Source organism: Procambarus clarkii, chromosome 32 (genome assembly GCF_040958095.1).
Source record: "Procambarus clarkii isolate CNS0578487 chromosome 32, FALCON_Pclarkii_2.0, whole genome shotgun sequence".
Taxonomy (NCBI): Eukaryota; Metazoa; Arthropoda; class Malacostraca; order Decapoda; family Cambaridae; genus Procambarus; species Procambarus clarkii.
This window is the reverse complement of record NC_091181.1, coordinates 30,938,893-30,954,896: the sequence shown is the minus strand read 5'-3', so window position 1 is coordinate 30,954,896 and position 16,004 is coordinate 30,938,893. Positions and strand designations below refer to the sequence as shown.

At 42.6% G+C, this 16,004-nt stretch overlaps 2 protein-coding genes across 2 annotated transcripts in view; one reads left to right on the top strand and one right to left on the bottom strand.

Moving 5' to 3' along the window:
- LOC123759349 (FGGY carbohydrate kinase domain-containing protein) overlaps positions 1-10,405 on the bottom strand; it is a 34,600-nt gene extending 24,195 nt beyond the window's left edge. The window contains exon 1 of the mRNA XM_069335111.1: positions 10,383-10,405. The gene's annotated coding sequence lies outside the window, so the exon portion shown is untranslated. The remainder of the gene's footprint in view (positions 1-10,382) is intronic.
- LOC123759516 (uncharacterized) lies at positions 4,559-15,178 on the top strand. The gene is made up of 8 exons (XM_069335117.1): positions 4,559-5,371; positions 5,986-6,116; positions 6,394-6,499; positions 10,427-10,532; positions 11,335-11,441; positions 11,596-11,851; positions 12,655-12,844; positions 13,162-15,178. The coding sequence occupies exons 1-8, from the start codon at positions 5,351-5,353 to the stop codon at positions 13,319-13,321; spliced, it is 1,077 nt and encodes a 358-aa protein (XP_069191218.1). The 5' UTR covers positions 4,559-5,350; the 3' UTR covers positions 13,322-15,178.
- Positions 15,179-16,004: the final 826 nt, after the last annotated feature.

Genomic DNA, 16,004 nt, shown 5'->3' with positions numbered 1-16,004 from the left:
CAAAGCACAGGAACGTTGTATACCAAACGAATTGAATGGATCGAATAATAATAATAATAGATAGCGTAACATAATAGAAGTAAGATCCCTTGATTGTTTCAAGGGTAGGCTAGACATATATACATTATATATATATATATATATATATTGGGAGATATAAATAGGAGCTGCCTAGTATGGTCCAACAGGCCTTCTGCAGTTACCATCATTCTTAACTTGTTATGTAATACTGAGACTACGACAAGGAAATATGTGAACAACTGAACACGAGGTCTTCGCAGGAGTACCTTTAAGAACAGGAGAACACAAGAGTTGACAGATGTCAGGCTAGTGGCAACACTGAACGACATAGTTGTCAGTGTGGAGGAGGTTAAGACCAAGCGATGGAACTGAAGAGTTATAATGCACTGTTGTAATGGTTGGTGATAATGTCATTGTTGGAGATGATGTTGTTGTTAGTGTTGATGTAACAAAAGCGGTTTGACCGTGACATACACGGACTCCTCCCCGGAAGAACTTGCCCTTGTTGCCAGACTTAATATTTGTTGCCAATCCTCAATATAATATTACCTGCGCTGGTTCTCTCTGCTTCGAGCCTATACAGCTCCTTTTCGAGAGGCTGACTGCCATTTTACACTGTAATTTCAGGGTAGGCCGGTCGGGGAGGGGACAGCACGCTGGACTTGTGATCCTTGTGGTCCTGGGTTCGATCCCAGGCGCCGGCGAGAAACATAGGGCAGAGTTTCTTTCACCCTATGCCCCTGTTACCTAGCAGTAAAATAGGTACCTGGGTGTTAGTCAGCTGTCACGGGCTGCTTCCTGGGGGTGGAGGCCTGGTCGAGAACCGGGCCGCGGGGACACTAAAGCCCCGTAATCATTTCAAGATAACCTCAAGATAGGCCTATGTACCGAAGAAATGAATGAAAATCGACAAGAAACCAAATACATCAATACAAAACAATCATTCTAACATCTTGTCTTAAACATAAGTTACTACATGACAAATTGATAGACTAGATTATATTAATGACGCTGAGCATGACAATTTTTAATTCACTAGGGAGCCAGATCCATAGACTGGGCGGTCTTTTATTTGTATGGCGTGTTTGCATAGATTTAGTCTGACTCTGGGGTTATAGTTATAGATTCAGCTACTCGCAACAAGTTCCAAGTAGCACGGGCTATGGTGAGCCCGTAACTGACTCTGGGGATCTTAAAGATACTGATATATTTATTTCTGGTGAGGTGCTCACGGGTTTCTATTACATCTATCTAGGAAGAGTTTCATAAGTTATTTGTTTATTATTAGTTTAATAGTTTATTATAATTAGGTTAATACATTTGTTATCTGAGTATTTTTTTTTTTGCTAGAGCCGGTGTGCGAGAGCTCCGTTTTGCCTGCAAGTATAATGAGAACATTTGGAGCGCGCGGCGGATAGTGAACACGGCGGCAGCAGTGAAAGTGAGGTGGTGATGCGAGCGGGACGCTGGTGCCTCCGCTCTGCCACCCACCTAGGCGTGCATGATGCCTCTATATTACAGGCACGTGCCTCGACACACAGAACATCGCTCCCGTGCCAGGTAAATCCACTACGGGCTCACCATAGCCCGTGCTACTTGGAACTTGTTCAGAGTAGCTGAATCTATAACAACAACAACAACAACATCGACACACACCTGTGTACGCTAGCAGTGTCAGTCAGCAGGTGAGCGGGTCGGCCAGCAGGTGTGTGTACTCACCTATTTGTGCCTAAATGGTCGAGCATTGGCTCTTGGATGCCGCCTTTCTAGTCGCCGGTTGTTAAAAGCAATGATTCCTGTCTTATTTCCCTATCATATCTGCTTTTGAAATCTTGTATAGAGTTTGCTTCCACAACCTGCTTCTTTAGTTCATTCCAATTTTCCATTCCTCTTATGCCAAACGAAAACTTTCTAACATCTCTATGACACATTTGAGTACCCAGCCTCCACCATGTCCTCTTGTTCTTGTTGTCGTAGGTCCTCCTTGACCCTGTCACAAGTCTAGAAGCTTATATTGTTTCCAACACCCCCTCGACGGGTCGCAGTGTTAAGGAAACTTGGCTTTGACTAAGAAGTCCCTCAGCGATCTGCCTCTAATCCCTGCAACCAAGGCAGGTAATTGTGGGAAGATTGGCCACGTATGGTGTTACCCGGAGGTGGTCTGAAGACAGTCCCATAAGGTGAGGACTTCTTGGTGAAAAGCTTCCGCTATTCCTGCAAAATAGAGGAGCGGAAGGATTATCCTCTCATTCGTGCTTCGCGCCCGTGGTCCGTTCAGGAGGTCTCAAGGTGATTCAGGAGGGTGAAGAAATGATAAAGAGAATGGCAATGGTGGACAGTAGTAACACACTTCAGAATTATTCAATAATAAATACAAATTCGTCCTTCACTTATGGTAAAGGAAAGTCTACTTGGAAGGATTCAATTTACATGAGATTACGATTAGGATATAAATATATCTGGCAATACGGTGTTGATGTCAGTGAAAAAGATAAGGAGTGTAAATTATGTAGTATGCCGTACGCCCACACCTTAGAACATTATGTATTAGTGTCACCTTATTGAAAAATATAGAAATAAGGAAATAAATAGTGTACCACATCAAATTGTTTGGATGTGTGATAATGGTATAATAGACAGTATACTTAGGAGCTACAAGAATTTTGCCCCAAGAATGTAACAATTATATGCTGTACTTGCTGTATGCAATGTTAAATGGGATTCTTGTACTGTTATATGTCTATTTGTACTCACTGAATTTGTGCGCCCCTTGAGGGACTTGAAGTAGAGGGGGGTAGAAATAGCCTAAGCTACTCTATCCCTTTGAGATGTATTTATTGCTTATCTCAATAAACATACTTGAACTTGAACTTGTCTGGTTTTTGGGGTTAACTTAGTTTGTGACGAATGAAGAATCTCCTCTGGGTGGCCTCTGTTCCTGAAGTAAGTCCTTACGTCTTCCAGGGCTTCCTGAAATTTGTCGTTACTGCTGATGATCTGTTTTGTACGTATACCCAAGGAGGAGGGCAGCGATTTCTCGAGCGATAGAGGATGACTCGATGAGAAATGAAGGTATGAGTGTAGATGTGTTGGCTTGTACTGTAGTAGATAGTGGTCCAGGAAGGAAATAGTGGATTCATCCATTTCTAGGGTGAATTTCAAGTTTACGAGTATTATCCCAGTGTGTGTGTATTTACTATTTGCGCCTGCAGAATCGAGTTATTAGCTCTTGGACCCAGCCTTTCTAACTAATTTATTTTTCCTCTATTATGTCTACTACATATATTTCTCCTACAAACACACACAAACATCCCCAGGAAACAGCCCGTAGCAGCTGTCTAAATCCCAGGTACCTATTTACTGCTAGGTGAGCAGATACACCAGGGTGAAAGAAACTCTGCCCATTTGTTTCTGCCTCGGCCGGAGATCGAACCCGGAACCTTAGGACTACGACCCCAAAGCGCTGTCCACTCAGCCGCGATGTGTATATATGTGATTCCTGGTGACAACGCTACCATCAATTACAAATAACGAGCGGTTGAGCAAGTCTGCTAGCTGTGCCTAACCAAATAACGAGTGAAATTTGTGTGTTCAATGAGAGATTGGAAGGCAATGTCCCGTAGAACACCTGCCATGATGATAACGTCACGTGAGGTGTAAACCCATAACAGAGATACACTGCCAGGCGGGCTAGGCTACGGCCCGCTCCAGCGAAAGTAAACTCATTCACGGGATGACATTAATAAAAATATTATTAAGCAATACTTCTGAAATACATTACGTAATATTACAAATCAATCATATAAATATGAAGATGTTTCTTACATTGGTTCTGCAATTCTTAACCGAATATCTAACAAATCTTACCATTTGATCTTTGCCCTTACAGTATAGTTTGGTGAATCAGTTTTCTGGTTGCTCTAATTACAGTCACAAGTCGTCAAATGTTTCTTGGCATCCAACTCAGACAGATATTTTATTTCGTAGCTTCAAAAAACTTGTAAATTAGAAATTAATTCTTCGTAGTCACTCTTTTATGCCTACCAAATATTATTAATATCTCCCCATCGGTTTTTGATAACTTGTATTTTGATTAGGCTTGAAGGCACTCACTCGTTGATGACAAGTAGGACCTAAGACCTGACTAATTTAAAGATTTTGTTTCATGTTTTGTACGAGGTGTGTGACATCACAGTGACGTCATAATGTTGTGTACGAGGTTTGACATCACAGTGACGTCATACTGTTGTGTACGAGGTGTGACATCACAGTGACGTCATACTGTTGTGTACGAGGTGTGACATCACAGTGACGTCATAATGTTGTGTACGAGGTGTGACATCACAGTGACGTCATAATGTTGTGTACGAGGTGTGCGACATCATAAAGTTGTGAACAAGGTGTATAACATCACAGTGACGTCAAAATGTTCATGCCGACACAGGCCTCAGGTCCCACTGCTCATAACAGTGCAAAAGGCTGTAGTGCATTTGAAGGTATAGTGGAAGGCTATTAAAATGGAGGCCAGTGGCAAGAGTCAGTCAGCGGACAGAGTTGACAAAGGCTGCGCAAGGAAGGTGGGACAAAGTGTAAACATCGCACCAGGTGTGGTGGGGTATGATGGCTGCCTGGGGAAGTGTTGAGAGGAAGGTGTGAGGTGTGCTGCCGTGTGGCGGTACTCCTGGTGTGTCGTGTTGCTCTTCCATGCCATAAAAGTGAGAATGGGGTATGGTATTGGATTGTTTAATTCGATCCCGCACTTTTATACCCCATGACTGATGATTGTTTCTGTGTGAGGTGCCGGAAGCAAATGGAAATCGATAACAGCGACTGGCAGGGGAACTTTGTGACAACATTCCCGACCAACCTCAGGTGTGAGCCACATGCACGTTATGTAATGATGGATGAATAACACTTCCCCTCTCCACACCCGCGACGACCCGGTCCATGGTTCGCCAGTTCCCGCCACCACCCCCGCCATGCATCCCCTCCGGCGCACTGCTAGCTCCGCCTGTGTTTACCCGGCCTAACGACACGCTCCTTGAGTTCGAAAGTTGCTATAAAGGCTGAATGTACATTCGTCCTTGCAGTCCTTCACACGGGTCCTCCGAGGCGACATCCACACCAGGAGCCGGTACCAACTCATGTTGAAGCATCACAGTCGCAGCACGAGTACAATTTGCCGAGATCGACGAGGCTGAGTTCGAAGGGTGCCTGCCTGATAGAGTTGAAGCAAGACACCTTAGCAGGTGTCAGCTGTAGTGCCAGGCCACTCCTCTCCGAGGCTACCTCACAAGGACACATCAGAGCCTTCAGCCACTCTTGCAGGATGGTTCAGGCCTTGTTTAAGGTAAGTCAACTAACAGTGTGTGAGATAATGGCTGACATTATCGCTACTTTTGGCAAGGGGGGGGCGGTGGAGGTCGTGCTTATACCAGTGTACCTGATGGGCCTCTTAATTATTTTCCTATTATATATATATAATAGGATATATGTATGTATGTATGTATGTATGTATGTATGTATGTATGTATGTATGTATGTATGTATGTATGTATGTATGTATGTATGTATGTACAGTACATACCTGTATGTGTATATATTTATATATTTAAGACAAGGGTACCTGTGCAAATAACGCTGCTTCGTGTTAGCAGGCCCTTTGCACAGTTGAAATTAAGCCTTACCCTACTCATTTTCCCTGCAACACAATCCGCCAATCAGCTTACAACCAATTTCCAAATTATTGCTGGGTGTAGGACAGTTGCCCAAACATGCTTCCCTGCCCAGGACTCGAACCCGGCCGGCAATTTGGTAGTGAATGTAGTTAACCAGTTGGTTACCTGGAGCTCCTATACTCTCAAGAGCATGTCTATACTCTCAGGGGGTTTATTACTACTATGTGAGTTCCAGTACTTGTAAACGACATTAATGCCACTAACAACATTTGGGTTGACGACACAGGCCCAGAGAGCAGCGGCAGCGACCATAGGAGCCGTGATGGTGACCCTGGCGCAGTTGGTGACCATCGCGCAGCTGGTGGCTATCGCTCAGCTGTCGACGGCGCAGTCCATCCAGATATCCCCGTCCATCAAGTACGTTAACATCACAACTGTTGGGTTCTCTCGGATTCTACTTGTTCTGGCTCATATCGCATCGGTATGTTTATATACTTCAGATTCCCATCTTCGGGTTCTGTTTGTGCTATACCCCCTCCGACTCCCTTTCTGGGGCTTTCCTGTGATTCTTGGCATCTGCCTGAGTTCTTCGTCTGGGTCACTGCCTAGCTTCTTTGTCTATAATTTTGTAATATGAATTTGTATACCATATTTTAACAGTTCTTCATTACTCTATGTGCGTGTTCTCCGGCAGAAATGGCGGCGTGACTTTCCCGCTCTTCTCGCCCTCCGTGCTCTACGACCAGAGGATGGCTGAGTCGTCAGCCACGCAGGCCGTGGTCCTCCCCGCCCCTCACCAGGTAGTTCCTCTCCTAATCCTGCTTGTTTTGTCTCCCCTTCTTCCTCTCTTCCCTCCCCTCTCTCTCTCTCTTATCCTTCCCCCTCCCTCACACTCCTACTCTCTCTCACGCGTTGATTACTTTTGTTCTGTTCTCATTCATCCTTTCATACTCTTCCTTACTCTCACTCCCTTCTAATATCTCTCACTTTACTCTCCCACACTTACTCTCACCCATTCCGGCATTGCCATTCTCCTTCTCTATGGCTTACATCATCTGTTCTTTCTGTCCCGTTTGGGGTTTCGATCTCTCTCTCTCCCCTCCTATTTCTATCCTCCAAACTTCTCACTTTCTCTCCATCACAACAAGAACGTCTCCCATTTCCTACGACCCTCGTTATCTCCATTTCCCGCAACCTACTTCTCCTGAGAGTTACGTCTCCCCGTCATCTGTGTCCCCCGTCACCTATATCTCCCGTCACCTACGTCCCCTGTCACATACTTTCACTTCACCTTCGCGATTAAATTGACTTTTCACCTTGAGTAACCTCCCTGTCATTCCTTCCCGGTCTAATATCCCGTCCTGTATAGCCTTCCCGTCCCATCCCTTTCCGTCTGTTGATCACGTGAACTGTCAATAACAACGTTACTACATACGACAGGACACAAACGGGGGAGACTACGGTAGATCACCCACGACTAGACCCCTCCACGCCTGACAGACCGTCCAACACATTACTAAACTGTTATCGACTAAAGGGAAGTGCGCATCTTCGTAAGTATTGTGTCTCTTTGTGTTGATATCTTTCCAGCTAACTGCTATCGTGCCCTCTGTTGGGGCATGAAGCAGCTCTCTGCTGTACCCAAGGCAGTGACATCCGACGACCTGATCTGGTGACAGCTGAGTGACACGACTCTTACTACCACCTCACCAACTATGGAATGACTTCAGCTCACGACTCCAAACATACAATTCCTTTTCACTCCACAGCTAATCATTCGTAGACCACAATAGGTTGTTAAGGGAGAGAATGCTAGACAGTTAGCTAGGCTAACAGCTAATATTCCACCTGAACTGTTCTGCCTAACTTCCCGGTACCTTTTCGTTGCTAGTGAACGGGCCATCAAGTGTGCCCAAACGTATCTTCTGGCCCGGGAATCGAACCCGGGACCATTCGGTTGCGAGCCAACAGCGCTGATCTGAACGCTGTGCTACGTGTCATAAACGCGAGTTTTTTCTGATAGTCAGTTTTCACTACGTAACCATATCATTAATTTACGATTAGTTCGTTGTTACAACGTTGAAACAACGTAATAACACTTAAAAAAACCTGTGAACATGTGTGTGTTTGCTGGGGTAAGGACTTCAGTTTTGAAGCTAATTTTAGCACTAATGGCGTATAAATATAACTGCTATTAGCAGTTGTATACAGGTACTATTAACACACTGTTGTATACAGGTCCCATTAGCAGACTGGTGTATACAGGTCCCATTAGCAGTGGTGTAGTTAATTACTATTAGCTGACTGGTGTACAGAGGTACTATTAGCATACTGGTGTATATAAATATCATTAGCAGAATCGTGTATACAGATAGCATTAGCAGACTGGTGAATACAAGTACTATTAATGAACTGGTATATAAGGTACTATTACCAGACTGGTATATATATATATAGGCACAATTAGAAGACAGGTGTATACAGATACCACTAACAGACAGGTGTATACAGATACCACTAATAGACAGGTGTATACTGGTACCGTTAGCAGACAATTGTATACAGATATTTAGTAACAGACAGGTATCACTAACAGTCAGGTGTATACAAGTACCACTAACAGACAGCTGTATACAGGTATCACTAACATGCAGGAGCCACTAAGAGACAGGTGTACACAGGCACCATTAGGATACAGGTGTACACAGGTACCACTAGGATACAGATGTATACAGGTACCATTAGCAGTGGTGCTGCCAGTGTCCGCCACTGACCAGTATTATCCCCCGTAGGACCGACGGCGCTCCTCCTACCGCTCCGCCGACACCGGCCAGGTGAGTGGCTCTCTTGTCTGCCCTCTCGTATCTCCAGCTGACCTCCTCCCTCGCCACGCTCATTTAGGGTCAGCGTGTTTCTGTAAGCCTCCTGAAGCTGTACTTGAGCTGCTGTGAGTACGCGAGCGAGCTCCACACCGAAAAACAAACGTGATTCGCCATATTTATCGCATTCCTCACAGTCACTTTCTGTTACGTCAGATGTGATGAGATTGCGTGAGTAGGTAGAATGAGCTCAAAGTTATTTGTGAAACAGTTAATCTGGGTTTCTGATTTGACAGTTAACTAGTAATCCTTATTGACATACGAGAAGTCTCATAATTTTTATGCTTAGAAAGTTGAAAATATCAAATACTGACGTCAAGTGAGATAGAAGTCCAACCTGCTTTTCAGCTTTTCAGAAGTTTTCAGCATCATGATGATTAGATGTTACTCTATTAAGTATCGGTATTTCTGCCTGACGTGACGAATCGTATACTTGAGACCCTGACTTAAACCTTGACAACTTCATCTAAGGAGTTTCAGACAAGTCAGAAAATCAACACTGGTAAGAATGTCTACCTAAAATGTATATCATTTTCTGGCCTGTTGATGCAACGTACACTTGACATTGGTTAAATGAGACCTTTAACCTCACACAAATCAGTTATTTATGAAAATAATATTGGGTGACTGAGGAAGGAATGTTTCGACTCTGAACTTATTATGACTGTCACTAAATATATATCAACTCGAACCTCGGTTGTAAACATTTCCTCTACTTCAAAATAATAACATGCATATGCTTGATTGTCTTTAAACCTTTCTATTAAGTATTTTTCAAGCATTTAATCATAATCATAAAGACATCTTATAGTCTGAATTTTAACTTCATGTGTTTGGCTCTACTAATTATATTGATTAGGCTTCTTATTATTTTCTTCTTGGAAAAGTTTTAATTTGAGTAAATAGGTCTATATGTGCTAATAACGATTGACTAACATTATTCCACTCTTAATTTGGTGTCATATTTTTATTCATTTCACTAGATGAACTTCAATTATATGTTCCGAGTTTTACAAATATTTCACAAGTTATTATACTGTATTTCAGATTTTAACAATGTTAGTTAAAATATTTGATTTTGTCTAGGCCTCATATATATAAACTAACTAATTCCCCTTTTTCGGGACATGAAGGTTGTATTGAGGTCCTCCCTAGGTCAATATATTGACCTTCTACAGGATGTAACCCCAAACAGTTGCCTAACTCCCAGGTACCTATTTACCACTAGGTGAACAGAGGCATTAGTTGAAATGAAACGTGCCCAACCATTTCTCTCCTGCTCGGGTCATTAAAGTTTGCTATGATTTTGGTTTAATATTGATTCAAAATCCCTCCAACTAGAAACTAACAATCCGTCCTCTTAACTAATACGTCTCTTTGTGTATGTTATGATCTCCGACGTATAAAATAATTGAAAAATCAGCGTTTTCAATGCAATGGAGGCTTGGATAGATGGATGGCTTGAGTTCGTACGTTCCTGCCATGGTTAGCAATTTGTATTTTGTATTTTACACAATACATTGTACGTCCTTGTATAATAGGCTACAATTTCTCGCAGCAGTTCAGTGTAGGCCACAACCTACCTCAGCAGTTCAGTGTAGGCCACGTACCCTTCATCGTTCAAAACTACGCTATAAAACCCCTTCAGTAACCCAGACCAAAATACCCAAACTGGTCATTACTGGCCCACTAGGCACTACCCCCTCTAAAGATGTGCAGTATTTGCACTAAAGCTTTCCCCAGACAGCTCAATATTAGGTCACAAGCATCCCAGCGGCTGAGCATAACGCCATAGATCACTGACCAGCAACAAGGTGTCCACAGTTTGAGCTCCGCTTCTTCCCGCAGATCAAGAGAGTGTCCGACTACAGCGTCGTGTCCCCTGACTTCCACCCACTTGACTACGCGAACGACACCGCCAAGTTTGACTATGCTTCTGGGAAAACGTTCTTTGGTATGTTGTAACAATACCTTGTGTTTCACGCTGTTGTTATGGCTCGTTGAATACATTAAGTGTATAGGCGGACAAATTATGTTTATATAAATTATTTTTTGGATAAATATATATTTAATCACCTTCGTCTGTGGGTAGAACATGTTGTGAGTTGTAATTTACGTAACATTCCATGGTAATAATTGATGTGACTTCATGAGAAGGTGTTGTTAAGCCAGATCATAATGTGAGAATGATCATTAGGATGTTGCATCATGCTTATCATACCTGCGATGCGAGGCTATAACTGGAGCAAGTGTAACCAATATCCTCATCATTCACAGTCCTTTCTCGCGAGTGTGAGGGAGGTAATTCCTAAGCCCACAGCTAACGATTCGTGTTTCTTGGGCAAAATATTATATTTTGCCAACAAATCTTAAACTGCTTCACTGGTGGGTTGTTGTGAGCACAAACACGCAAGACAAGTCCTGGGTACGCAATCATTTTTCACTTTAATATCTAGAAATTGATTGTGCCAATCCGTTTACACAAGCTACGGAGTTGACTTCCAGGTCAACTCGTCCTGGTGCTATTATACTCATTTTGAAAGCTATACTATTCTTTACTAGGGGAACCATTTTTCACAAACTTTACTTGATAATAAGCCTCCTTGCGTTAAATTCTACGGTTTGGTTACACGACATTTATAATTATTGTGTTACCAAACTGTAGCATTTGGCATGAGGTGCTTTATTTCATCGTTTCCTGTCGCCTCCCGCGCAACACTGTCACTACCCAAGTTATTATGTAACTGGTCCTCCAGACACAGATACAGAGCCAGAGACCTCCAGCTATTCCTACCCGCCGATGAACTACAAGAACCAGAGCGGTCGCTTCTTCACCTTTGGCTCCGGCGCCAAGACCCTCGACGTAAGTATCAGTTCTGGTGCCTGTGGGACACTTGGCATCAGTGCCAGACACTCACTACCTTAATGGTATGAAGACAAAATATCATGATATAAAATTGAGGAGAGAGGAAGAGGGCACGAGCTTTGACACCACTAACAATCACTCTTGGCTTCAGCTTGGTCTCAGCTTCATTGTGCCCTTCGTATCCATCCCGACGTCGTCACTACTCAACATCGGGGAGAACCTCGGGGCCACCACCAGCACCGCCCTCAGTTCCCTCATGTCCATCAACTGGGCCTCTATCATCTCCATTGGTGCGCTGATATTAATCGCCTCTCTCCTCCTGCCGCAGTTGGCCGCCTGGGTCTCCACCCTCATCTCAGGCGGCACAGGCGGCTACTCCAACTCCTACGGCCGGAATATTGAGCGTGGTAGGTTCACACCTCCAGATATTCACACTCGCATCGGAGCCATTAATGGCTGGTTGTAGATGACTGCTTTTTCAATCGTGTAATAATCCTCATCGTTTATCCTGTATATACATTTAATCGCTCAATGTGTTTTCTCACCACACTTCATCTCTCTCTTAATAAGAAGCGCTACTCCTGGTTCATACGGGCTCACCATAGCCCGTGCTACATGGACACTTCGTCCCGAGTAGCTAAATCTTTAACAACATAACCTGGTTCTTCTCTTTACGGGCTATTCATGCCCGTGCCACCTCTTGGGTGGCTTAATCTTCATCAATCAGTGTTGTTGTTGTTTTAGCTACTCAGAATGAAATGTCCATGTAGCACGGGCTATAGTGAACCCGTAATTGAGTTCGGTTATTTGCGATAACCTTGTTACTGTGATATTTATGTCAAAGATTTAAATTGTTTTCAAATTTATATGATCCGTCTGTATTTCAAGTAACATTCTCATATCAAGATAAAATAGAACATGAAACAATGGATATAAATTGGGTAAGTTTAGATTTAGGAAATACGTAGAAAACTGTTGTTTGGAAAGAGGGTTGTTTTTTATGTAACAAATTACCGGGTAACATGTTAGACGCGGATAGTTTCAAGCGCAGGTTAGACATATATGAGTGAGTTTGGGGGAATATAAACAGGAGCTGCCTCGTACGGGAAAATAGGCCTTCAGCAGTTTTCTGTATTCTTAGTCATTTTGTATATCATACATTTGCTAGCCATGTCAAACATTCGCCTCTGACGCCGTCTCTCTGGTGCAGATGGAGGCCTGCTGCCAGTGGCCCCCTTCACCTCTATCCTCAGCCAGCTAGATGATGCCCTCGCTCAGTACGACCTCGACTCCACGTCGTGCATGCAGCGCTCCGTCTGCACCTACGTCGCCGAGTCTGAGCTTAGTGTCAAGGAAGGTGACGCTGACTCAATTGAGATGATTGTGTCAGGGCTGGCCAGGTGAGTACTCCCTAACCCCCCCCCCTCATCTTCCCAGCTGTTGTTGTTATAGATTCAGGTACTGGGAACAAAAAGTTCCAAGTAGCACGGGCTATGGTGTGCCCGTAGTGGACTTACCTGGCACAGGAGCGGGGCTGTAACTTGACCTCCCCACCTTCCCAGCCTTCCTTAACCTTTTGGTCATCGTACCTGGTTCCGCCAGGTAAGTCTCCTCACTCCACAACTCCTTCCTACCCATATCTTAATACAGTATTCATTTTTTGTCTTAAACAAATTGTATTTTACTTTATATATATTTTGTTTTCTTTCCGAAACAGGAGTTTGTGGCTGCAGACGCTGGTAGGGAAGACCTCTTTGACGGAGGCTATGGAGATGGGTCGCTCTGGTGCAAACTGCCAGGTCCAGTACCCAAAGTGCCCCTTCTCCCTCACCGGTGTCCTCAGGTTCCTCGCCACCTACGCCTCCCTCAATAGTTGAGGTACCAGGTTTCCAGCAATCTTCGCCTCCCTCAGCAGTTGAAGTACCAAGTTCCTCGCTATCCGCGCCTTCTTCAGCAGTTTAGATATCAGGTTCTTCACTATATACGGCTCTCAGCAGCCGAGGTACCGGGTTCTTCACAACATACGGGTCTCAGCTGCTGAGGCCAGAACGCTTTACGAGAGATTCTCTTAGGAATATGATTTTAGACTAGTCATCCTCAGTCCAATTTTTTTTAACATTTGAGCTGGTCTTAGATGAGGTTTTCTTTTGAGAAATGATTCCTTATTGGGCTTGCATTATGACAGTGATGGTAGGAGCTGCTTCTAGCCAGCAACTCAACTAGTGTACACTACTGGCTGTTCTTTCCAGTAGTCAGGATCCTCATAGATCAATGTTTTGACGATTTAAATTGCCGTTATCCCGTCCATAGCCTCTGATTATTTTATAACTTCTTGCCTTATGTCACCTGTGAATGATGCTGCAGTGGATCTTTGGATTGAACACGTGGCAGCAATCTGTCGACTCAATAAGCCTTCCTGATGAAGGATAACGATGTATGATTGATTTTCCCGCGGTGTCTGGGGTCCCTTTATGTCAAGTCTGAACTGATGCAACATCGATGCTTCAGTAACACAAAATTAAAGTTCAAACCACCAGAAATATATACATTTTTTGCGAAAAAGATTGCAATAAATGGAATGTTACATGATGTGACTCCACAAAGCCGATCTTCAAAATACAAACTATCACAGGAAGTGTGATCATTCTCATAACTGTGGCCTCACATGTGCTGTCACCCTCACATTTTGTTTTGAAACTGAATAAAGAGAAATAATTAAATAGTTCTTACAGGATGCAAATCGTCTGGTCAGTGATGCTGTTTAGCCTTGTCGGCTAAAATTTAGGTTTACATTATTTATATGTAATATAGTATCTGTTGTTTCTTATTTATATAAATAATTCCCTGTATATAAGTCAGGTGGACCAAGTTTATATTATTGGTTATTATTATTCTCATCAGTGCACACTTCACAATTATTTAGATGTTCATCGTCAGCCGTTGATTACAAGAAGAGTTATGGAATAGAACAAGTTTCAAGAACATAAGTATTCACCTACGGTACTTCCAAGAACAATTAAATAAAAATAAAATAGGAGCTGCGTCCTATGGGCCAGCAGCCCTTCTGCAGTTTCCTTGATTCTTATGTTCTAAACAAATAGTATATTAAAATTTATATAAATACAATGTATACGATAGGATTAATAATTTATTTGAATGCAAAAGCAGGAGTGGATTACTGCATTTTCGTACCAGTTCTAGGCAGCAGCACTCAGCCGACACAGTGTATAGAACTGAGAACATGAACTTTGAGAACAACTGCTGGATAAACCCAACTCTGTACAGGGATGCTACCTTCACTGCTTAACTATTTTCAAACAGAAATTCAAGTATTTTTGTCGTGTTGAATGAAAACATTTGCTGCCAGGGTATTTTGGTACCTTAATTTTAAATTGATTTTAGCTTACTTAACGTAACCCAACATAAAAGGACGCATTATTCTCCTCTCTATAAAAAATATATGAAAGTTTGTGAACAAGGTATTAAGAAACTAGCCAGTTTTGTATACACTCCAATTATAAATTACTTATTTTAAGACTATTAATACATTCATTGAGCATTTATATGACGAATATTTTAAGAATTTTTTAAAATGAATTATTCTCTTGTGTTACCGGACTACTGATAATGGACTTGGTCCGACACATTAAAAAAAAATTAAAATGAAAACCAACTATGATTCTTACCCGAACCTAATTAGTCAACACATACACACATGTGTGTGGACTATATATTCCATCCACTTGGAGGCACTCATGATCTGAGTACACTCGAGAGGTGCATCCTGCTTCTCGGTGAATATGGCCAGAGTGCTGACAATAAATGTCTCAAAAGATAAACTGACTTCACCCTAACATTGTAGAAAATGAAGAGAATTTAATTCTGCTAATAATTTACTAAAACTACCAAGCCATCGTAACTAATATTATCTAATGGGGAGAAAACTTTGTTCGTATGCATAATAAATCGCTAATTTGAACTTTAAACCCGACCCTTCAGGGCTCGAACTTTTGCCGCCATGGAGACCATTCAATCTTCTGCATACTTTGTGAAAGAATGTGTAAATTCAGCATGTTCAAAATGTCGAAGAAAACTCTTTTAATCTCTTCTCCGCGAGTGTAGCGGGGTAATGAATGTGCCTCAACACAAATTAGCAAATGCACTCAAGCCCTCATTCCATATACCTCTGTGACTTATGAAGAATGTGTAAACATTAGAAGAACCGAAGACAAGGATTTGAACCTAAACCAAGAACTATGCGAGACCTCTTCAACATTACCGAAAATTTGTCATTAATGCGTAATGGCCACAACTTGTGACCCTTGTGAACATTAATCCTCGTCAACTTCATGAACAATATTGTCTTTAGAAAATAACTTAAATTTTTCACTTGGAATATGAGAAGTGTGAGTAAGAGTCTTTGTTCTCATGTATGTTGGTGCCGCTGACTCTCAGGTTATGTATCATTTCCAAATGTTGGTTCACATGACGTCAGAATCTTGATGTATGTTAAAAGTAGCCTACAAGTAAAGAGGTTAAAATCCACAAGTGACAACTCAC

Bases quoted from the DNA above. Each gene is read 5' to 3' on its own strand.
- LOC123759516 (XM_069335117.1), top strand. From the start codon at position 5,351: ATGGTTCAGGCCTTGTTTAAG. The intron at 5,372-5,985 runs GTAAGTCAACTA...TTGACGACACAG, and splicing joins TGGTTCAGGCCTTGTTTAAG to GCCCAGAGAGCAGCGGCAGC. The intron at 10,533-11,334 runs GTATGTTGTAAC...CTGGTCCTCCAG, and splicing joins TTCTGGGAAAACGTTCTTTG to ACACAGATACAGAGCCAGAG.